The sequence below is a fragment of the Aquila chrysaetos genome, assembly GCF_900496995.4.
Source record: "Aquila chrysaetos chrysaetos chromosome W unlocalized genomic scaffold, bAquChr1.4 W_unloc_1, whole genome shotgun sequence".
Taxonomy (NCBI): Eukaryota; Metazoa; Chordata; class Aves; order Accipitriformes; family Accipitridae; genus Aquila; species Aquila chrysaetos.
Genome location: NW_024470321.1, coordinates 550,172 through 573,350, shown reverse-complemented (window position 1 = coordinate 573,350; position 23,179 = coordinate 550,172). Strand labels below are relative to the sequence as shown.

Below are 23,179 nucleotides of genomic sequence, written 5' to 3'. Positions count from 1 at the left end.
GAGGTTCTTTGTGCCAAGTTCTCTTTATCGTGGAATGCGCACTTGTGTTTTTCTAATTGGTATCTTTCTTATTTTTGTCTTCTTGTTTATTCTGTTCAAGGCCTTCTAAAGGCATCTGGAATGCTCTTGCGACCGTTAGCTAAATATGTGTCCACAACAATGGTGAACGGTGATTGAAGTCCTTTGTCCATCGTCTTGGGTATGTTCCAGCAACCGGTGCAGATCATTATGTGGTAAAAGTTTTTTTACCAGCGCAAGATTTATCCCAATGGGAGTAGGCAATAGATAAATCACACCCTATAATGTTAGTAAAGTTACAAACACAAGTATTTGAGTGATTATTTGTCCCAACAGTGATATTATCTACGACTATAAAATTACAAAGCATTCTTATACATCTTATTGTCATTGCGATTTGGTTTGAAAAGATCAGTGTTACTATCAACCAATATTATAACTATAGATAGTTCATTAGCCCATAGAGTTTTTAGAAAGTCTTAGCTTTAGTGGTCCCGTTGGTACAGATGTCCACTGTTCCTCTGGGGGAGCTCCCTTCACTCTCGTATAGTGGATCCAGGAGCTGATCCCTTCTACTTTTACTGCAGCGTATGTGGTCAAGAGCATGAGGTAAGGTCCCTTCCGCTTTTCTTTTAGTGTTTCATCCTTCCAGGTCTGGATGTAAAGCAGATCTCTGGGCTTGAAGTTATGTACCGGAGAGTCCAAAGGAAGCGGAGCCCTCTGTTGAGATGCCTGTGTAAAGAGGATAATACCCGCAAGACAGATAACAAATAATCTTTCAAAATTCCTTCACCTTTAATGTGTATCTGATCACTCTGGCTACCCACCTCATTGACAGGATATGGTTTTCCATATAATATTTCAAAGGGGCTTATCCCTTCCCTCACTCGTGGAGTAATCCTAATTCTCATCAGGGCAATTGGTAGGATATCTACCCATTTAAGCTGGGTTTCTCGGCATAATTTAGAAATTTGTCTTTTAAGGGTCTGATTCATTCTTTCTACCTTCCCACTAGATTGTGGTCTTCAAGGGGTATGCAGGTTCCACTTTGTCCGGAGGAATTTAGATACCCCTTGGACTAACTCTGAAATAAAGTGAGGTCCTTTGTCCGAGGATATACCCTCAGGAACTCCGAACCTGGGGATTATTTCTTTCAATAAAATTTTAATTACTTCCCTAACTCTATTGTTGCGACAAGGGAAAGCCTCAGGCCACCCAGAAAATGTATCCACTAAAGCAAGTAGATACTTATATTGTCCGCATTTTGGTAATTCAGAGAAATCTATTTGCCAGTATTCCCTGGGGGTTATTCCTCTTCTTACTTCACCCTTTGGAGGTTTCCTCTGAATTTTAGGGTTGTTCGCACAGCAAGTTTGACATTTCTTTACTATTATATCTGCATTCGTCTGCATGGCCCTACAGCATATCTCTTGATACTGCTCATCATAGTATCTGATCCCGTGTGTTTCTTTGCGGAGGCTCAGGACATCACACACAGACCAATGTGATCAGGTGAAGCCCGCTTTACTAGAGCATCAGACATCATTTTATACATTGGTTACATCCGTACATGCGTTTCGCTATTTTACTATTGGTTACACACATTATTCACACACTGTCCACGCGTCCAGTTACACTTAATGATTGGTTATATCAACACTGTACACGCGCATAAACATAAGAAACAATTGGTTATACTAACTAAAACATGTGAGACTTGTCTCAGTCTAATTGGTCAAGATAAACTGCCGAATTGAGGTTGTTTGTGCCAAGTTCTCTTTATCGTGGAATGCGCACCTGTGTTTTTCTAATTGGTATCTTTCTTATTTTTGTCTTCTTGTTTATTCTGTTCAAGGCCTTCTAAAGGCATCTGGAATGCTCTTGTGACCGTTAGCTAAATATGTTCCCACAACATTTTTTCATGCAACTTTTTAAGGAGGGCCTCCATCATTTTAGATGTGGTTAATACTTGTTGATTTGGAGTTACCCACCATCCTTCTTCACTTTTTGTGCACTTTAACTTTTCTGCCAACTGATTTTCTTTTTCTGAATATTGTGGAGGTTTCATATCAGGTTTCCTGTTGGATATGAGGGCTCCTATTATCGGTTCATATAAAGCAGCTCTTTTGCAGCCTGGTCAGCCAACCTGTTACCTTGAGTTATTTCCCCTTGTCCCTTTTGATGGGCTCTGCAGTGGATTACTGCCACCTCCTTTGGTTCTAGTACAGCCTGCAGTAAATTTAAAATCTCTTGTCCATATTTTATACTGCTTTCCTGGGAATTCAATAGTCCGTGTTCCTTCCAAATAGCTCCATGAGCGTGGACAACTCCAAAGGCATACCTGGAGTCTGTATATATATTGACTCTTTGATCTTTTCCAATTTAAAGTGTCCTTGTAAGAGCAACTATTTCAGCTTTCTGTGCCGAGGTATTTGGGGTTAAGGGTTTGGCCTCTATTTCTTCTCATAAGGTAACTACTGCATATCCAGCTTTTCTTTCTCCATTCCTTATAAAGCTGCTGCCATCTGTAAATAGTTCCAAATTCGCATTTTTCAATGGCTCATCTCTCAGATCTGGCCCGCTGGCATAGACCTGTTCAATAGTTGTCAAACAGTCATGTTGTAAAGGTTCTTGTGCTGCCATTGGCAATGAGGTGGCAGGGTTTAGAGTTGATACTACACTTAGAGTGACATCTTCTTGATCTATTATCATGGCTTGGTATTTGGCCAGTCGGTTTGGAGAAATCCAATGGTGTCCTTTTTGGTTTAGAATAGCCACCACTGCATGTGGGACTAGTACTGTTACTGATTGTCCCAAGGTGAGCTTCCAGGCTTCCTGGATTAACAGAGAAGTGGCAGCTACAGCTCAGAGACAAGCCGGCCATCCTTTACTCACTTCATCCAATTGTTTCGAAAAATAGGTTACTGGCCTTTTCCAGCTTCCAAGTGTCTGAGTCATTACGCCAGAGGCCACTTGCTGTCTCTCATGTACATATAACTGAAAGGGTTTTGTCAGATCAGGGAGGCCCAAGGCTGGGGCTTCCATAAATTTTCTTTTAATTTCATCAAAATTACTCTGACACTCTGGAGTCCATTCTAAAAATGCTCCCAGGCCCTTTGTGGCCGCATATAAGGGTTTGCTATAAGTCCAAAATTGGGGATCCATATCCAGCAGAATCCAGCCATTCCCAGAAAGTTTAGCAGGCTTACCATAGCTTCTGTATGAACTTGTTCAGTATTAGCTCCAATTAAGATATCATCCACATGCTGTAAAAGAGTAACACCATCATTATTAGTTTGCCATTGTTCTAATTCTTTAGCCAATACTTCACCAAACAAAGTGGGACTATTTTTAAATCCATGGGGAAGAACAGTCCAACACAGTTGTCCTTTCCTTCCAGTAGTCAGATTTTCCCATTCAAATGCAAAGAGTATTTGACTTTGTTCATCCACTGGAATGCAGAAGGCAGCATCTTTTAAGTCTAGCACTGTAAAATAGGCATTGTTCTAGGGTACAGACATTAACAGGGTATAAGGGTTAGACACCGAAGGATGTACGTCTTTGGTTATCTGATTTATAGCCCGGAAATCCTGCACCAGTCGGTATTCCTGGGAGCGAGGCTTCCTCACTGGCAAGATCGGTGTATTATATTCAGATTGACATTCCCTGAGCAGTCCATATTGCATAAAGATATTTATCAGGGGTTCGAGGCCTCTGCGAGCTTCCAGTCTAATAGGATATTGGTGCACCCTCACTGGTTTTGCCCCCTCTTAATTCTATCTTAATCGGACTTACATTTTTTGCTTTACCTGGTTTCTTAGAAGCCCATACCAGGGCAATTACCGCATTTAGTACAGCATTCAGAATATTATCTTCGGATTCTTCTGATGTTTCATTTGTCAGCAAGCAGATCTGGGCTCTCCAGGCTGTTTCCAGCAGGATATGGAGCTGTACAGCATTCTCAGAAAAGGTTACTTGCGCATTTAGTTTGCATAGCAAATCTCATCCCAGCAGAGGTAGGGGGCATTCTGGCATATATAGAAACTCATGAATTAATTTAGTTTACCCAATTGTGCATTCCATTGGTTGTAAAAATGGCCTTAATGTTCTTTTTCCCGTTGCCCCAACAATAGGTATAGTTACTTTACTTAGAGGTCCTTTACAACTGGTGACTACTGAATGAGTGGCCCCACTGTCAATTAAAATCTATGGTCTCGTTCCCCAGCTTAACTGGAACCAGGGGATCAGCTGGGGAGACTTTAATGTTTTCCTCCAGTCCTCTTCATTCATTGTCTGAATCTTCTAACATAATAAGATTAGCATTTCCTGCATGATCTTGTTCCTCTGGCCCCTTTTGGTTTGGGCATTCATTCTTCCAGTGCCCTTTCTGTTAACAGACCACACATTGATTTAGTCTAAAAGGGGGTTGGTTTTGTGGGCCTCTTCCCTGCATTACTCCACCACATCCTCCTCTTCCTCTACCTCTTCCTCTATCTTTTCCTCTGCCATAAAGAATGTATTTAGCAGAGCCTGTATATCTCCCCAATTGGGATTATGTGTTAACATTATAGTTTCTAATACTTGGTATACTCCCTCAGGGTTTCCCCTATAGATCTAACAGATTGTTTCCAATTTAACAGGTCAGAGGTAATGAACAGAACATGTACAAAACCGGCAGTCCTTCTGGCCCCACTGCCTGTCTCAAGGGAGCCTGAACAGCTGGTTGGGTGTGCCCTCTAGTCTGACTGGAAATGGGGTTGAAATTCTCATTGCCAGATTGTGAATTAGAATCGATTGGCAAATGTTTGACACTTGTTTTTGTATGGAGGTGGGGCTGTCGGGACTAACAATTGTACATCCTCCTGCTCTTTTCCCCCTGCAATTTTTCCATTATCACAGCTCTTTCCATTATCACAGCTCTTTCCATTATCACAGCTTATGCAACAATCACTCCCCTTTTTCTCAGAAGCTGCATACATCACTAGGTCAGCTGTTAGCTTACATTTTTTCTGAATATCAAGTTTTCTATACAAAGTCATAAAGGCATCAACATAAGATACTTCATCCCATTTCCCAAGTCGATGACAAAACAATATTAACTGCAGTATAGTATTAAATTGCAAAGACCCATTTTCTGGCCATCGTTCACTCCAATTTATAATTTGGCCACCGTTGATTACAATATCTTTTCATTTTATCTTTTAGTCATTGGATCTCCCCCAAACTTATTCCAGTTTTTCAAAATACACCCCAAAGGGCTACAGGGAGGAATCGTGGATTGGCCTGATCCCATTTTCACCAAATATCCAGATTATTAATTATTTGCCAGCTCTGACCCCCCTGGTCAGTAATTCCTCTTGTGCGCACTCGGCTCTGACCCCACTGGTCCATTAAGGCAACCTTTGCCGAGTATCTACGTGCGACTTTATAACCTTCTGCGGAAGTAATTAAATTAAATTTAATACTCACCAGTCCAGGAATTCACCCCCCTTTCACCCTTGTACAAATATCTCTGTTCGGCGTTGCACCTTTGAGTCACTCGATGCCCCGACTTCGGAGAGAATCTGGAGGAGTCCCTGATCAATAGGTTGGTGCGCGCTGGAGCTCTGTCCAGTCCGGTCTGCTGTTGGGGACGGCAAGACAATCTGGGCAAGGCCTTATGGCTGTCCCATCTGGGTCGCCAAAATGTTGTCCCAAAATGGGGTTCTTCACCTGGTGTGCAAAGAGCCGATAACACACAGAGTCGAGATATTTGTTTATTTCATGTCTGCGCAGAGATGGGTGCTAGCTTTGTGGATAAACAAATATCTCGACTCTGTGTGTTATCGGCTCTTTGCACACCAGGTGAAGAACCCCATTTTGGGACAACACGGGGAGCTGCCTGGGTCCTGGCAGGTCCTTTGCGGCCAAAAGGCTGGACGAGGATGGGGATCCTGGGCTGATCTCCATCCTCCTGCTCTCTCTTTCCAGATGCTGCACTGCAGTGCACCCCATAGTGGAGGGCTCACCCGGACATCCTGAGCGAGGGGGGGGGTCCAGCTCCCACCCCCTGTTCTCGCACTGTGACCTGTGGCACTTTACGGTCCCTCTTCTGCTGCTGCATAGGCTGTTCTGACTCCGGCTCCACTCGAAGTCCAGACAAGTAGGGCTCCATGCGGCACATCCACGCAGAGACATCCCTGCCCCCAGAGCACAGCACAGACCCTAGCCTGTCCCAGCCCAGTGGAGAGGCGCCCTTGGAGCCTTCCTCGCAGCGCTGCACTCACCACAGCATCCTCATGGGCTACAACGAGACAGAGATCAAGGTTTACCAGGTGTCCATCTTCTCCCATCTCTCCAGCTCCTCTGAGAGCACGGAGCAGCAGGCAGGCAGGCAGCCAGCCATCAAGAGGGGTTACCCCGAGCAGCGAACTCCGGAGGGGGGGCGAGATCCCAAACAAACTCACTGGGGTGGCAGGGGAGTGGACAGCAAGCGTGACAGGGGGCCTGGGCAGGCTACCCTGGATGATGACAATACCTTTGAGGACAGTCTGATGGTGGAAGAACTATCCCTGTGCGGCTCTGCCCAGCACTTCTCCCACAGCGGCCTGCGGGTGGTGGAGCATCGGTGTGAGGGCAGCCCTAGCCACAGCCCCAAGGCCAGCAGAGAGGACAAGTCGCAGGATATCTCCTCCTCCTGGCACATTGCTTGCAGTACTTTGCACACAAGAGACAGTTGCCCTGTCCCACCGGGGGATCAGCCCACAGACTACAGGGATAACAGGGAACAGGCAAGTGGCCACAACCTACTTTACCTTGATTTGCACAATATTGCACAAACTCCCCAGTTGGACTCTGGTGGGAAGAGAGAGAAGCCAGGGAGCAGTCTGGCTCACAGCAGCAGGGCTAGTGGAGAAGAGGAATGGCCAGTGGTGGCCAACGGGTGCAAGGAGCCCCCAGCTCCACAGACAGCGCTCAGCCCCGAGCCCAGCAACCTGAGCTCCCTGGAGAAGAAGCCATGGGGGAGCAGCTGGCTCGGTGGCAGCAGCTGCCCAGCTAAAAGGAAGCTGATGCCCGCTGGCAAGGTTGTGGCTGACTCCTGCTCTGAGGATGAGAGCCTGTCCCCACCAGTGAGGAAGAAGAGGGCCCTGCCATGCCATCCAGTGCCCACAGCCTGCCGCAGCACCGATGCTAAGGGGGCACCTTTCTGGAATCACCTGCTTCTCACAGCCAAGGTGAGCGTTGCTCAAGGGGGGAGGCAGGGAATGACCCGGGGACACCCAGAGCTCAGGGCTGTCCTTGTGGGCAAAACATGGTCCTCGTGGGCACATGGTCCATCATGGCACAGCACCCTGTTCTGTCCCAGTGACACAGCACTGGTGTGAGCAGGGCAGCGGTTGACAGCCAGCACTGGGACACAATGTCTGTAGGTTGTCACTGGCTCTTGACACCTTGTAGTCACTGGATCTGCTGCTTGCAACCAGCTCTCTGGCCTGGAGAGCCTCATTCGAACGGGACATTGACCTCTCCGTGACAGCAAGAGTTGGACACGTGGCATGGGGCCACAGTCAGTGTCTGACAGCTTCACGTTAAGCCAGACTTACCGGCAGGCTTGGGAAGAGCGGCTGTCCTCTGCCTGCCTGGGGGAGAAGAAGGCAGAGGGGTGGAATGGCTTGGGTCCCTGGCCGTGATATCCATCAGGGCACTCTGCATGCTGGACAAGGGTTTTGGTGGCAGGGAGCAGGACTGGACATGCTCTAGCCAGGGAGTGGGAGCCCCAGTGCTGTGTGCAGAGATGCCAGTGGCTTTTCTGCAGTTCTGGGGTGCCCGTGGCATGTCCCCAGGGTGCCACAAGCTCTCAGAAATGGGGCAGACTCTGGAGGTTTGCAACCACCCTGGCAGCTCAGGAGCTGCCTGCAATTCCTCCCTACTTACCAGCCCCTCCTGACCAGCTCCCCGCCTTCACTGTGTCCTGCCAGCTGAGGCTGCAGCAGGCTCACGCCAGAGCTGGCACGCTCCTCTCCTTCCCTGGGGCATCCCATGGTGCAGGGACCCTCAGGGACAGACGGTAGAGTTACCCTGGCTTCTTGCTGCTTGGAGCCAGGGTGCACTGTCCATGGGGCACAGCTCCATCCCTGCCCATGTGCCCTTTTTGGTGACTGTCCCCAGCACTGCCCTTGCAGAGTGAAGCCCTCCAGCAGCTTCCTTTGGTTTTCCTGCCCGGTCATGCCAGCCAGCTCCATCATCCTTTTGTGTGGCTTCCAGAAGGGAAAGTGTCCCCCCTGAAAAGGGGTCATCTTTAAAAGGAAGCTGCAGTGTGGCCCTGGCTTTAACCCCCTGCCCTACAGCTGTAGGAGTCTGGCTGTGGGTGGGGGCAGACAGCATGCCCCTCTGCCCAGCAGCATTACCAAGGACTTAGCATGAATCGCCTGGGGATGGGACTTTTCTTCCCTGGGAGGTGCAAGGGGGTGTTGGTGCATGGCTCTGTCTGGGGGTGTCTTGCTCACTGGGGCTGGCCCTGAGACCTGCTTTGCAGGGTGGGAGCTGTGCACTGCACCCTCAGGCTGGGTACCAACACCCCCTTCCCCAGCAGAGCCACTTTGGGAGGGTAAAGACCTGCCCTTGCAGCCAGGTCTCGGTTTTGGCAGCCCCATGTCCCCAGCCCTCACGCTGCCCTGCTGGATGCCCCCGCAGAGGCCACTGATGGCCTGTCCAATCTGCTGGGACCCTCATGGGGCTGTGGGGCAGGGCAAGAGGCAATGGCACCTTGTGATGGGTTGACCCTGGCTGGACGCCAGGTGCCCACCAAAGCCGTTCTATCACTCCCCCCACTCAGCTGGACAGGGGAGAGAAAATATAACAAAGGGTTCGTGGGTCGAGATAAGGACAGGAGAGATCACTCACCAATTACCGTCACGGGCAAAACAGACTCGACTTGGGGAAAATTAACTCCATTTATTACCAATCAACCAGAGTAGGGTAATGAGAAATAAAACCAAATCTCAAAACACCTTCCCTCCACCCCTCCCTTCTTCCCGGGCACAACTTCACTCCTGGATTCTCTACCTACCCCCCACAGCGGCGCAGGGGGACGGGGAATAGGGGTTACGGTCAGTTCATCACACATTATCTCTGCTGCTTCATCCTCTTCAGGGGCAGGACTCATCACACTCTTCCCCTGCTCCAGCGTGGGGTCCCTCCCACGGGAGACAGTCCTCCACGAACTTCTCCAACGTGGGTCCTTCCCACAGGCTGCAGTTCTTCACAAACTGGTCCAGCATGGGTCCCTTCCACGGTGTGCAGTCCTTCAGGAGCACACTGCTCCAGCATGGGTCTCCCACGGGGTCACAAGTCCTGCCAGAAAACCTGCTCCAGTGTGGGCTCCTCTCTCCACAGATCCGCAGGTCCTGCCAGGAGCCTGCTCCAGCGCAGGCTTCCCACGGGGTCACAGCCTCCTTTGGGCACCCACCTGCTCCGGCGTGGGGTCCTCCATGGGGCTGCAGGTGGATATCTGCTCCACCGTGGACCTCCCTGGTCTGCAGGGGGACAGCCTGCCTCATCATGGTCTTCACCATGGGCTGCAGGGGAATCTCTGCTCCAGCACCTGGAGCACCTCCTCCCCCTCCTTCTTCACTGACCTTGGTGTCTGCAGGGTTGTTTCTCTCACATGTTCTCACTCCTCTCTCCAACTGCCGTTTCTTTGCCCGCTGCAACTTTTTTCCCTTCTTAAATATGTTATCACAGAGGCGCTACCACTATCACTGATTGGCTCAGCCTTGGCCGGCAGTGGGTCTGTCTTAGAGCCGGCTGGTATTGGCTCTGTCAGACATAGGGGAAGCTTCCAGCAGCTTCTCACTGAAGCCACCCCTGTAACCCCCCCAGCTACCAAAACCTTGCCACACAAATCCAATACACACCTCCTGGGGGTGTACAGTCCCCAGTTGCTGCCCTAACATGGTTCTCAATTTTGTGCCCCCTCCAGAGCTCTGCGGATTGCACTGCAGTCGGGAGGAGGCTGAAGAGCAGGCTGCACCTCAAATCGTGAGTGTCTCAGCAGCCCTGAGGGCCAGCCATGGGGGCCCAGGGTACCCGGCCACCCCAGCACCCTGCAGCCCCATGGGAGGGTTGGGTTGGGATGAATCCTCTTCCCTTCCCTGCCCCAGGCATCTCTCCTCCACAAGACCCCAGGCTGTGGGGCAGAGGGAGGTTTCTTCTGCCCCTGAGGGGTGGGAAAGTGGGTTTAACCTCTGCCAAAGAAAGGGATGGGTGGACCTGGAGAGGGATCCGCACCCTCAGGGACACAGGCAGCCCAGGGCTGTGTCCTCTCTGGTTTGACACTGATCTTCTCTCCTCTCTCAAAGACGACATCTCTGGAGCAGCCTCCAGAGGGGTACCAGGTCCTCCACAGCACCCTGGGCCACCACCACCATCAGCCATGTTCTGCTGGGCAACTTTGAGGTAATGGAACCCACCTGCCAGGGAGGGAGGTGGGTCCTGCGGGCTCCGGGCTGGGCTGGCGATGGGCGTGAGAGGCTGAGCCTGACGGGAGCCCCAGTGTGGGGCTGGGCTGATTGTCCCCAAGGGCCTGATATGCAGTGGCTGTTTGTGCAGCCACCATACGCCAGTGGAACGGCTCAGCCAGCAGATCTGACGCACTAGGACCCCAGACCCTGCTGAGATTGCCACCGTGGAGCTGAGCAGCTGAGCCGAGGCACTCTTGCTGCTTCTCTGTGTTAGATGGCTGGTTTCAGTCCACCAATTCAGGATGGGCCTGTCTTGGAGCAAGCAGCCAGGGCCACTCACAGGTTGTCTCCAGAGAGCCAGGAGACACACGAGGGCAAGCAGACGTGGTTGCGGTGGAGATGGGGATGATCTCACCTGCAGCTTAGAGGCGAGGGGCAGGACTGGTGTTTGAAGGTCCCTAACACTTCCCTCCTCTCTCAGGAGTCCGTCCTGAAAGGGCGCTTTGCGCCGTCGGGGAGGATCGAGGGGTTCACAGCAGAGATCGGTGCCAGTGGCTCCTACTGCCCCCAGCACGCCACCCTGCCCGTTGATGTCACCTACTTCGACATCTCCGAACATAGCGCGCCCTCGCCTTTCCTGGTACGCAGACGAGGGAGGTCTGGGCCCGTGGGGGAGGTGAGTGGGGGCTGTACCCAGGCACTGCACCCTCTCCAGAGAGTGTGTCTCAAGCAACCACCTACCTGAAGAGACCGCTAGCTGTGCTGGGAGCAATATTTAACCCACAAAGCAAAGAGGGAAAGAAGCAGGAACCCTTGCAGGTGTATAAACAGGCAGGCTGCTGCCCAGCCATCTCATGGCTGCTGCTTCACTGTCACCTCTGTGTTGCTGCTTGTTCATCCTTCTGTCTGAAGGGACTGAGCTGGGCGTCATCTTGCCGCCTTGTGCTAGGTGTTCCTGGTGAGAGGGGATTGTGGCCCTGTGCTGGGTCCCAGCTGAGCTCTCCATGGGCTTTCTCCCTCTCTCACGTGCTTTCTTTTGCCCCAGGGAGTGATTGACTTGGAGGCCTTGGGAAAGAAGGGTTACAGTGTCCCCAAAGCTGGAACCATCCAAGTGGTGAGTCATCCCCTGGCCTCTGGCAGCACCATGGGGAGGGGGCCAGGTGGGCTCTGGTTGCTCCCCAAGGTGGACACATTCCATTACATTGTTTGGCAGGGGCAGCAGCCAGAAAGCTCTGTGCAGAGGGGGTACGTGGCTGCTGAGAAAGCACAGTGGAGGGGAGCACAGGGTCCCTGGGATGCTGGCAGGGAAACAAAGTGATGGGAGATGCAGGGAAGGAAGAGGTTGGTGGGGAGGGATGAGTCTTGGCAGGAGAGCGTGTACGTGCAATGGGGATGGGATGGGAGCATGGGAGTGGAGGTGCATGGAAAGGACTGACCTGTGGGCCTTAAGCTAAGCCCTCTGGGGCTAGTGTGGGGCTTTCTGGGCCCACTGGCGCTGCCCCCAGATGCCCCAGCCCTGCCCTATGGATCCATTCCTGTGCCCTTCCCAGTCTCACCCCCTACCCCTCTACCCCCAGACCTTATTTAACCCCAACAAGACTGTGGTGAAGATGTTCTTGGTGATGTACGACTTCCAGGACATGCCAGCCAACCACATGACCTTCCTACGCCACCGCATCTTCCTGGTGCCCGTGGGGGAGGAGGAAAAGGCCACTGTGGCCCCCAGCAACCCACCGGGCACTGGCCCACCCCGCAGGGTCCTCTGCTACTTGATGCACCTAAGGTAGGGCATGCCTGGAGGGATGAGTGCCTGCCCCAGGGTCACCCCTGGGCTCCTCTCCCATGTGTCCCTGCCTCCCCCAAACCTGCAGGCCTTCCTGCCAGAGTGGGAGGATAGCAGCCTGACCCCCTCACCCTGGGGAGGAGCAGGGACTGGCTGCTTTTTCAGGGAGGTTGGAGCTGCTGCCCTGCCTGAGGGCAGCAGTCTCTGTCCCTCTGAAGGCAACCAGAGCATGGCCACCTTGACCAGGGGCCAAAGTAGGCAAGGGGGTCATGCCCCCCACCAAGGCTGTCCTGCCCTTGCCTGGGAGCCTGAGGTCCCTCTGCCCTGCCCTTGTCTCCACTCAGGTTTCACAGCTCCAAGTCGGGGAAGATCTACCTTCATGACGACATCCGGCTGCTTTTCTCCCGCAAGTCAATCGAGGTCGACTCGGGGATCTCCTATGAACTGAAATCCTTTACGGAGATACCGAGGAACCCCTGCTACTCGCCCCGAGCCTGACCTTCTCCATCCCCCAGGGCCACCAGGGAGCCTCCAGCCCAGCACCTGGGGTAGAGATGAGTAAAGGGCCAGCAAGCAAGCACCACCTTGAAGTATCACCCTCCTTGTGTGCCCCCGTCCTCCTGAGCAGCACAGATGCCATGCCCATGCCTGTGCCCTGTGGCAGGGCTGAGATCACCGAGGGGGCTTCACCAAGAGGGACAGGGGCTGGGGAGCAGCCCCAGTGCTCCAAGGACATGCCCAAGCCTTCTGCCAGCACTGTTCCCAGCTCAGAGATGTGGCTGGAGCTGGGGGGAGTGAAGAATTGGGCTGGGGGCTCTGGGCAAAGCTGCCCACACCAGTCCCAGGGTTGAAAGCAGAACGTGTGGAAGAATTTGTATTTATTAGTATTTATTGTCGCTGGGAGCGCAGAGGAGGCTTGTGCAGAGGATCGGAGGTGCTGTGCTGTTCTTCCCCCCTCCTCTTGGTGCTGGATGAGGCCCCTGGCAGCAGGGCGGCTGTGCTCAGCAGTGTGGGGCTGTCTGGGTTGCGGCAGGGCTGTAGGGGCTGTGAGGGTGACCAGGGACGGGGACACTTTGGGCTGTGGAAGGAGAGGGTGACCCACCTCTTGGCTGGGGTGCAGCTCCCATGCCAGGGCTGTGTTAAAAGCCCCGGGAGAGGCTGAGACTTGCTGGGCACCAGCTCTGTAGGGCCAGCCCCACTTCAGGCAGCTTGGAGAGGCCTGGACTTGCCCTCCCACCCCTTTAGGGCAAGCCAGACCCCAAGAAATCTGTGGCTGGCAGGGAACTGGCTGTTGCCATGGCTCCTGGGGCTAAGAGATGTGGCCGTCCCATGGATGGGGACTTGGGGGTCTCTGCAGGAGCACGGGGACAGCCCTCCCAGCAGGAGCCTCCAGAGCCCATGCGTGCTGTGAATCTGAGAGAAGGTGGAGATTGCCAAAAAATCAGGGCCTTGCACTGTCTGTGTATGTGTGTGGTGAATCCCATCCAGGAGATGGCTTTGGGCAGGGGTCTGCTGGCAGCATGATCAGGTGCTGGAGGATGGGCAGGAGCCCTGGCCTAGTCCCTGGGAAGAGGGGAAGCAGCAGAGGGCATCAAATGGAGGTCAGGCTGGACCTTCAGGCGGGTGTTTGGGGGTGATCTGGAACAGTACCCACCCCTGCTGTAGCCTCAGGAGCCCCAGGTGGGTCAGAGAAGTGAAAGGGGCAGGGGACAAAGGAAAAATGAGCTTGCATGTACCCCATCTGTGTAATCCCCATGACCTGGGGCCTCTGCTAGGCTCATGCAGGGAGGACTGCCAGGCTGCAACCTTGCTGGGGTGGGCATGACCCTGGAACCAGGGGCTCCCTGGGACAGCCATCATTTTAACCAAAGTCCACCCCCTGTTCTCCCCAGAACTCCAGCTGGCAGAGCTGGGGCGTGAGAATGGGACAGGACAGGCCTCTGCCACACTTGGGGGGGGCGAGGCCCTGCTCTCCCCTGCCATGGGGAGGCCGGGAGGCCGAGAGGCTCTGGCCCTGCTGGGCTGGGGTGGGGGGGGGCAGGGTCCCACTCACCACCACCCCCACAGTGGGAGCCTGCTCCCCCCACGGCACCGGGTCCTGGAGTACCTCTTGCCCCATGACATCAGGGTCCCAGGATCCCCCCCGTCCCACAGCACCGGGGCCCGGGGTCCCACTCCCCCCAGGACACTGGGGTTCCCCCTCGCCCCACGGCCTCGGGCCCCACTCGCCGTGGCAGGGAGGCTGGCAGCTGCCCGGCGAGGCTGTACCGGTACTTTTCGTGTTTGTTTTTAATTTAATAAACACCCATTTGGAAACAGAGCCCAGTCTCCGCATCTCGCCGCTCCCGGGGACGGCGGAACCAGGGGCAGCGGCCGCCGCAGCGGGACGGGGTGCCCCGGGGTGCTCGCCCGGAAGAGGCGGGGCATCCCGGGAGGCCTTCCGGGGCGGTGGGGGGAGTGGCGGCGGCGCGATGCTGGTGCGGCCTGGTCTGGCCTCGTCTCGGTCTGCCGCAGGTGGGGCGTGGGGGAGCTGGTGTTGGGACTCTGAGGGAGGGATGGAAGAGGTTCATGGGGGCTCGGCTGGGGGGAGCTGGGTAGGGATAGGGGTATTGGGGTGCACAGAGGAGGCCTGGGAGCAAATGGGTATGGGGGTATTGAGGGGGCTGGGTGGGAGTTTGGTTGGGGAGTAGTGTTGGGGGACAGGGGGCAACCTGGTATGAGAAGTGGTGAGGTGAACTGGGGGGGGGAATGGGTTGGGGGATGTGGGGCTGAGGAGGAAATGAGTGTAGAAGTGGATGTGAGGGGCTGTGGAGGCCTGGGGGGTAGGTTGTGGTGCGGGGAGGGGCATGGGGGTTAGTGAGGAGGCTGTGGGGAGCTGAGCATGGGAGTGAGGGGCTGTGGCTGTGGGGAGGAGGGTGAGAGAGTGCCCAGGGGGAGCAGGTCCTTGGGGGGAGCCAGAAGGCAGCCACAGCTGGGGAGGGACAGGCTGGCAAAGGGGGCCTGGGACCGAGGTGGGGGGTAGAGAGAGGTGGGAGGAAGGAGTCTCACCAGGTTACAGGGGGCTGAGTGGGGCAGAAGAGACCCCACACCACACCTTCCTTTCCCTTACAGCGTCAGGGAGGCTTTATTCATCCCCCATGCGGGGATGTGAGGGAAGGAAAGATGTGGAGAAAGCTCCAACACTGGGGTGAGCCCCCCCCCTACACCTGCAGGGAAGGCCCTGACACTTGCACTGATACTGGGGCCCAGGTCTCATCCCTGTGGGGACAGCCCGTGTCCTCTCACAGTGTGTGCTTGTTCTGGGTATCAGTGATGTTTCCTGCCCTGGTGTATCGGGGCCATGAGCAGCAATCCCAGATGGGAGAGCAGGGCCTGGAGGAGGAGGATTGTCACGTGCAAGGGGCTGGGGCAGGGCTGCCCGGTGCAGTGCACAGGTGTGTTTGTGCTCATGCAGGGATGGCACTGGGCTCTGAGGTGCCAGCAGCTAGTCTCCATTCTGTTCCTTTTCCTTTCTCCAGTGCTTCCAACAGCTGAAGCATTCAGCATGGCTGGCCCCAGCACTGCATTGCTTGAACTCCAGCCTGCCCGTGAATATTAGGGTGCTCTGTGCCACAGCAGGAGGCTTGGGTGGTGGAGTGGATGGGCAAGTTCCACTGAATCCTTGAGCCTGTAAGGAGCTGTTTTTCTTCCCTTCTGGATTCAGCAGGTTCCTAAAGCTGTAGCGAGGTATGTTCTTTGTGCGAGGATTCGGGGGGGTGTGGGGGGTGTGCTTATTCTTCCAGATTGTGATCCTTTTGGCTGCTTGTACACTAATTTCCTTTGGTAGGGTGTTAAAAGCACTGAGAAACCTAAATTTCCTCTGTGTGGGAAGTACGTTTGCTCTGCCTGCAGCATCTACAGTGTGTAGCATACTTGAGCTTTGTTTGCACAGCCCTCTCTAGCCTGGCTGAGCTCTCTGGGGGGGTGAAACCCCAGATTAGAGGGCTCGGCCATCTAATTCCCACCCTTTTCCCAGGGTTTGAACTTCCTCATCCCTCTGCTGGACCAGATTCGTTATGTGCAGAGTCTCAAAGAAATCATCATTAACGTCCCAGAGCAGTCAGCTGTCACCCTAGGTAAGGAACAGCTTCTGCATCCTGCCCTTCTCCTTCCACTGTATCCAGGGTTATGGACCCCTACAAGGTACTGTCCCTGCTGCGCTGACACTCGGCATGAGTCAAACTGGCAGCCTCCTAGCGTCCCTGGCTGTGCCCAGCACAGTCTGTGTGCCGTGTTGCCCAGCTGGCCGCCTTGGCAACCCCTCAGGCACTGCTCACCTGGCTCTGCTGGCTCGCTTCACGACACAACACGTGCTTCAGCCTCTGCCTGGCTTGCTGTGCTCTGCGAGGCAGGTGGGCTGAGTACCCTGTTCCCTCCCTAGGGAATCAGAGGAGGAGGGGAAGGCAGATCTCAGCTCTGGACCCCGCTTTTCTTTGGCAGGGGTGTCTGTGGCAGGTTTCTCGTCTTAGTGCTTAGCGTTTGCTCATCCTGCCTTGTTTGGGGTCCCTCTCAGCACTGCCATCGACTCTGTTTTTTGCTTCTGCTCTCCAGGCCAGCTATGGGGTGGAAGATCCTGAGTATGCAGTGACCCAGCTGGCCCAGACCACCATGAGATCTGAACTTGGCAAACTCTCCCTCTACAGAGTCTTCCGGGTGAGCTGGGGAGGTGGATCATGGAGCTGCCAGCATCTAGCAGCATTTCTCAAAACCCTGGGGGGTCTGCATGGCCAGGCTCATACGCTTAACAGCAAAATGCCCTTTGCTTAGAGGGCTTCTGTTTCAGTTGACCTATTAGTGAATCCTTGAAGATGAGTCTTGTTTTGGTTATTTTTTTTAACAGGAGCCCTGAACGGGGCTAAACATGGAGCAGGGGTTCAGGCCAGCTCCTGAAGCCATCGTCTCATGGCCCTGCCTGCCCTGTCCCACTCCTACTGCCTGTCCAGTCTTAGAACAGAATAGAATATTTCAGTTGGAAGGGACCTACAATGATCATCTGGTCCAACTGCCTGACCAATTCAGGGCTGACCAAAAGTTAAAGCATGTTATTAAGGGCACTGTCCAAATGCCTCTTAAATACTGACAGGCTTGGGGCATCAACCACCTCTCTAGGAAGCCTGTTCCAGTGTTTGACCACCCTCTCTGTAAAGAAATCTTTCCTAATATCTAGTCTGATCCTCCCCTAATGCAGCTTTGAACCATTCCCATTTGTCCTGTCACTGGATACCAGGGAGAAGAGATCAGCACCTCCCTCTCCACTTCCCCTCCTCAGGAAGCTGTAGAGAGCAATGAGGTCGCCCCTCAGCCTCCTTTTCTCCAAACTAGACAAACCCCCAAGTCCTTAGCCACTCCTCATAGGACATGCCTTCCAGCCCTTTCGCCAGCTTTGTTGCCCTCTTCTGGACACATTCAAGGACCTTAACATCCTTCTTAATTTGTGGGGCCCAGAACTGCACACAGTACTCAAGGTGAGGCTGCACCAGCGCTAAAGACAGCGGGATAATCACCTCTTTTGACTGGCTGGTTATGCTTTGTTTGATGCACCCCAGGATGTGGTTTGCCCTCTTGGCTGCCAGGGCACACTGCTGACTCCTATTGAGCCTGCTATCGACCAGCACCCCCAGATCCCTTTCTGCAGGGCTGCTCTCCAGCCACTCCTCTCCCAATCTATACTTGTGCCTGGCGTTACTCTGTCCCAGATGCAGAATCCAGCATTTGTTCTTGTTAAATTTAATCCCATTAATGATTGCCCAATGCTCCAATCTATCTAGATCCCTCTGCAAGGCCTCTTGTTTCTTGAGAGAGTCAACAGCACCTCCCAGTTTGGTATCGTCAGCAAACTTGCTAATGGTGCATTCAACTCCTGCCTCCAGATCATTGATAAAAATATTGAACAGGACTGGCCCTAGAACTGAGCCCTGAGGAATACTGCTGGTCACCAGGCAGATGTAGCGCCATTTACTACAACCCTTTGAGCCCTGCCCTTCAGCCAGTTCTTCACCCAGTGCACTGTGCACCTGCTCATCCCACAGTTGGACAACTTGTCCAGATAGATGCTGTGAGGGATGGAATCAAAAGCCTTACTAAAATCCAGAAAAACTACATCCACCACCTTCCCTTCATCCACTAGGTGGGTGACCTTATCATAGAAGGATATCAAATTAGTTAAACAGGACTTTCTCTTTGTGAACCCGTGTTGACTGTACCTGATGACTGCATTGTTCTTTAAATGCCTTTCAGTAGCACCCAGTATGATCTTCTCCATAATTTTTCCAGGAACTGAGGTTAGACTAACAGGTCTGTAGTTTCCTGGGTCTTCCCTCACATCCTTCTTGTAGATTGGAATAACACTGGCTAGCTTCCAGTCAGCAGGGACCTCCCCAGACTCCCAAGAACTTTGGTAGATGATCGAGTGGGGTCCTGCTGTAACATCCGCTAACTCCTTCAGTACTCTGGGATGAATCCCATCAGGCCCCATGGACTTGTGAACATTCAGCTGATACAGCTGGTCCCTTACAATTTCAGTGTCCACAAATGGAAAGTCACTGTTCCCACACTCGTGGTTCTCTGACTCAGACCTTAGGCTGCCTGGTCCGCTATCAGTATTATTAAAGACTGAGGCAAAAAAAGCATTGAATGCCTCTGCTTTTTCTTCATCCCTATTTGTCAAGTGACCATCTTCAACAAGTATCAGTCCAATGTTTTCTTTAGACCTCCTCTTGCTATTAACATACTTAAAAAAGCCCTTCTTGTTACCTGAAATAACACTGGCCAGTTTTAATTCTAATTGAGCTTTGGCCTTTTGTGTCTTCTCCCTGCATATGCGAACCACAGCGCTCTAATCTTCCTGCGAAGTGTGACCTCACTTCCAGAGATTGTACAATTTCTTTTTCCTCTTGAGCTCCAAGAGGAGTTCCCTGTTCAGCCAAGCTGGTCTTCTGACCTGCTTGCTTGACTTGCGACACAGTGGAATTGCCTGCTCCAACACAGTGTCTTTTCCTGCCACAGCCCTGGAGCATGCAGTTTCCCCTCTCCTCCCCCATGGCTCTTGTTCCCTTCAGGCCTGGGCATCTACACTATGCTGACCAAGCTGCAAGCTGTGAAGACCCATGATGAGATGCTTCCAGCCCGTAAGAACCCCCAGCCTCCCACCATGTAGGTGCTTAAGGCAGAACAGGCCAACGCTAGCTAGTAGAGCCAGAAAGATCCTGGACCCTTGCCTGGGGCCTGCCAGGCTGTGGGCAGTCCTGTCCTGCTGCCCTCCCTGGTCAGACGCTGCTCTTCTTCCTGAAATGAAAGCTTGATGGAAATTTACTAGCCAAAACTTTTTAACAAGCAGCAGCAATGAACTATGTAACAGTGGTATTGTGAATCGTACATGTAAGCACACGGTAATCTTTTAATGGAACTTATCTTTGGGAACGGAATGCAAGGACACTATGAGATAAAGAGGCACAGGATGCCTCAAGACTGCAGAACCGACTGAAACTAGCTCTGTGGTTTTGTCAGCAAGAACACGGGAGTAAAAGCTATAGTTCACCAAGGGGGCATGGTGATGAAGAGGAGTGGATGAAGTAAACGACCACCAGATGTCTCTGAAGCCCACCCAAAGACTATAATGTGCATGTGGGAATGGGTGGTTACCTATGATAATGAGTTCTTGGGGAAATCATGAATATGTTAATCACTTGTATGAATATGTATGTATAAGTTGCATATAAGCTGTATAACTGACCTGGCGCGGCACGCATATTAGGAGGAGCGATCCCCTGTGCGCCCAGCGCTGCAATAAAGAATACCTACTTAATAGTCATCCTGACTATTGAGTCCTGATTTCAGCTTTTCACGGCGTCATTCCCTTGGTCTTTATTTTGTATTTGGATTTAAATAATGTAATAAATGGTACTGGTGCTGCATCACATCCCCTGGCACTCAGGAGCGCAACCTCCTGTGTGCCACTGAGGGGGACCATCCCTCCTAAGCAGGCTTCTGCCGGGAGCTCCTGCTGACCTGCGGGAAGGTGCCATGATCTGCAAGAGGAGCCTGGGGATCCTTCTCCGGGGGGGGGATCCCTGTCCCGCCCGCTGCAGTCATGTGCAACCCTCACCTTGTGCCTCACAACAGTGCCACTGCCTCTGGGGTGCGCAGGTTTCCTATAGCGTGCTCCTTGTAGCGTGCACCACGGGGAGCGGAACGGCTGTGGCAATTAATTAAGGCAACGTCTCGCTTTAGCTGGGGGTGCTGGGGGTCCCCACACCCACCCCGAGGGAGGTGGGGAAGCCGGGCGGCACCCGGCCGCACGGGGGTGCTGCCGCTTCCCGCGCCGCCTCTCTTGGGCAGCCGCCGTGCGTGGCGCTTCCGAGGAGAGGGACGGTGGGGCGAGAGGAGCTGGGGGGGGACAGGGGTGCTGAGGGGGCACAAGGGGCGGGGTGTGTGTCGCAGATGGAGTGACGCACTCCACTCATAAGAGAGAAGTAGCAATATGTTTATTGATATAAAAGCAATTTAACAAAGTTTGATAGTAAATGCAATGGTGGTTTAACAAGATTCGATGGCAAGGTTTGCTTGATTATCTACTGCATAGAGGACAGGGTCAGACAAAACTGTCAGGGAGACCCTCCCGTTGAGTCATGAGGTTCAGAAAGGACCCCCTTGTGTTCTAAACTCCTTCTCAGAGGGGAGTTTAGGTGCAGCTGGATCCAGACTTAGTCCCAGACTTGGTCAACGGTTTATGTCTAAAAGATTATATATGCACAATCAATCCTTTATATCACTTAGTTAGGATTTCAAAGTTTAGCATGCTATTAATCACTTACTGAGTATCTGTTGCAGCAAGGACTCTCTCAACCTCAAGGAGTAACCTCAAGAGGCAGCCCTACTTAAGGGGAGATCCTGGCGTGCAGCCTGCTGCTGTGCAGGAGAGCTCAACGGGCCCTGGGCTGTCCACTATGGAGTAAGATAATTGACTTATAGTCATATTTGCATACTGACTACAGATGTTAGTTTCTTCCAAATTTGGCTTGAGTCGGACATTGACCAGCACTGTGGTTAGGTGGGCGCACTGTTCAAATTAGCCCATGGCTACTGTGTTGTTATCTGTCTCCCCCGAACCCACTTTGAGCTGGATGCAGCCATCACAACCAGACGCATCCATTACAACCGCCACTGGTGGTTATCACTTGAGCAGGGTTACGGGAAATACACATCCGGTTGAGGGGGGGAGCACACTGCCACGGGGGGGGGCGCTGAGGGGCCGCAGGGGTTGAGGGGCTGTGAGGGAAGCTGAGGTGCTGGGGGGCAGGAGGAGAGTCAGGGTGTCAGGCAGTGTCTGTGGGGTACGAGGGATGCTGGGGGTATAAGGGGGACTTGGGTGAAAGGTAGCGGCCCAGGAGCTGGGGGTCAAGGTGCTGCATCATGGCTGGGGGTGCATGAGAGAGGCTGGTGTGCCAGAGAGCAGCTGGGCAGCACTGGGAAGTAGGAGGGGGATCGGGGTGCAGCATGGTGGGGGTACAAGGGGGAGCTGTGCACAGGGCAGTTACCAGGGTATGGGGTGGTAATGGGTAAAGTCAAGTCACAGGGTAGTGGCTGAGGGGGTCTGGGGAGTATCAGGGGACAGGTGGGCGTGAGGGGTGTTGGGGTGCAGGGCAGTGGCCAGGGATGGGTACTGGCGGGGGGGGGTGGTGGTACTTGGCCCAGGTAGAGCCTTAGGGGCCTGAGCTTACCTGTCCTTCCCCCTAGGATGCAGCGGAGGCCAGTGCTGCTCTTCCTAGCCTGGGTCTGCTTTCTCTTTTTTGCTGGTATCAGGCTCTTCATGAGTGGCTTCCTGCTCACCTGGATTGAGCTTGCCAACAGCAGTTCCTGCTCAGACTCACTCACGCGCCACTGTGGGAGAGGCAGAGCCTCCCGCTGGGCTCCTGTTGGGTGCCCCAGCGCTTTTCCAAGTCTGTGCTTGTCGTCATCAATGCCCTCCATTTTGAGTTTGCCTGGTTTAACCCAACCAAGGTCAGCCCACTGCCCTATGAGAACAAGCTGAGTTTCCTGCACCACCTCGCAATCTCCCAGCCCCACCATGCCCGCCTCTACTGCTTCCAAGCCGATCCCCCCACTGCCACCATGCAGTGCATCACATTTTTGCCTTCTCTTTTCTGCATATGAAAACCCACCAGTGTTGTGTTTAAAGTCAGAGTCCAGGACTCATGGCTTCCACTCAGCTCCTGTTTGTCAGCAGCCATCTACTGCCTTGTGTTTTACAGTGGGGTTGTGGGGCCTTTGGCGAGGGTTTGTCTGCTTTGAGCTGCACTTTCCTAAGTGCTGCGGTAGTATGAATGGGTACCAGTCTGCTTTTTGGCCTGTTCAACCAGATCTTTCTGCTGGGGTGATGTGTCAGAGGTCAACAATAACTAATGAGGTTGTGCTGGTGGATTCAGTGGGAGGGGCACTTGTAGGCTTAGAAACAGGGCTGGCCACTCCCTGTATTCAAACTCATTTATAACCAGATGGTGATTTTCATTTTAGGTCGCTTTTGAGTGTGGGTTGGAGAGGAGCCAGTGCTCCAGACCATGACCTGGAAATGCCCAGACTTTTTGCGCTAGTGTGGGTAACGGCATGACTTGGGTGGGCTCCCTGTTCTCATTAATTCCTTTCTTGCTGCCTTGGGAAGGAGAGTGGTTTTCATGGGTGATGACACTTGGGAAGGACTCTTCCTGAATGTACTGGTTTTGGCTGGGATAGAGTTAAATTTCTTCATAGTAGCTAGTATGGGGCTATGTTTTGGATTTGTGCTGCAAACAGTGTTGGCAATACAGGGATGTTTTTGTTACTGCTGAGCAGTGCTTACAGAGTCAAGGCCTTGTCTGCTTCTCACCCCACCCCACCAGCAAGTAGGCTGGGGGTGCACAAG

General features: G+C 53.2%; 1 protein-coding gene and 1 long non-coding RNA gene across 6 annotated transcripts in view; both read left to right on the top strand.

The window, feature by feature from the left end:
- LOC121232874 (protein FAM214B-like) overlaps positions 1-14,429 on the top strand; it is a 53,390-nt gene extending 38,961 nt beyond the window's left edge. For 4 of the 5 annotated variants that reach the window (XM_041121369.1, XM_041121368.1, XM_041121370.1 and 1 more), the window contains exons 4-10: positions 5,989-7,232; positions 9,980-10,038; positions 10,359-10,455; positions 10,942-11,100; positions 11,506-11,574; positions 12,038-12,243; positions 12,588-14,429. In XM_041121369.1, the coding sequence (XP_040977303.1) occupies positions 6,171-7,232; positions 9,980-10,038; positions 10,359-10,455; positions 10,942-11,100; positions 11,506-11,574; positions 12,038-12,243; positions 12,588-12,741 (1,806 nt within the window). In that variant the 5' untranslated portion in view covers positions 5,989-6,170 and the 3' untranslated portion in view covers positions 12,742-14,429. The remainder of the gene's footprint in view (positions 1-5,988; positions 7,233-9,979; positions 10,039-10,358; positions 10,456-10,941; positions 11,101-11,505; positions 11,575-12,037; positions 12,244-12,587) is intronic. The other variant, XM_041121372.1, reaches the window with a different exon arrangement.
- Positions 14,430-14,654: 225 nt separating this feature from the next.
- LOC121232885 lies at positions 14,655-17,658 on the top strand. Its single transcript, XR_005931741.1, has 4 exons — positions 14,655-14,757; positions 15,762-15,969; positions 16,259-16,358; positions 16,834-17,658. It is a non-coding gene; the product is annotated as an uncharacterized LOC121232885 (long non-coding RNA).
- The last annotated feature ends 5,521 nt before the right edge of the window (positions 17,659-23,179 follow it).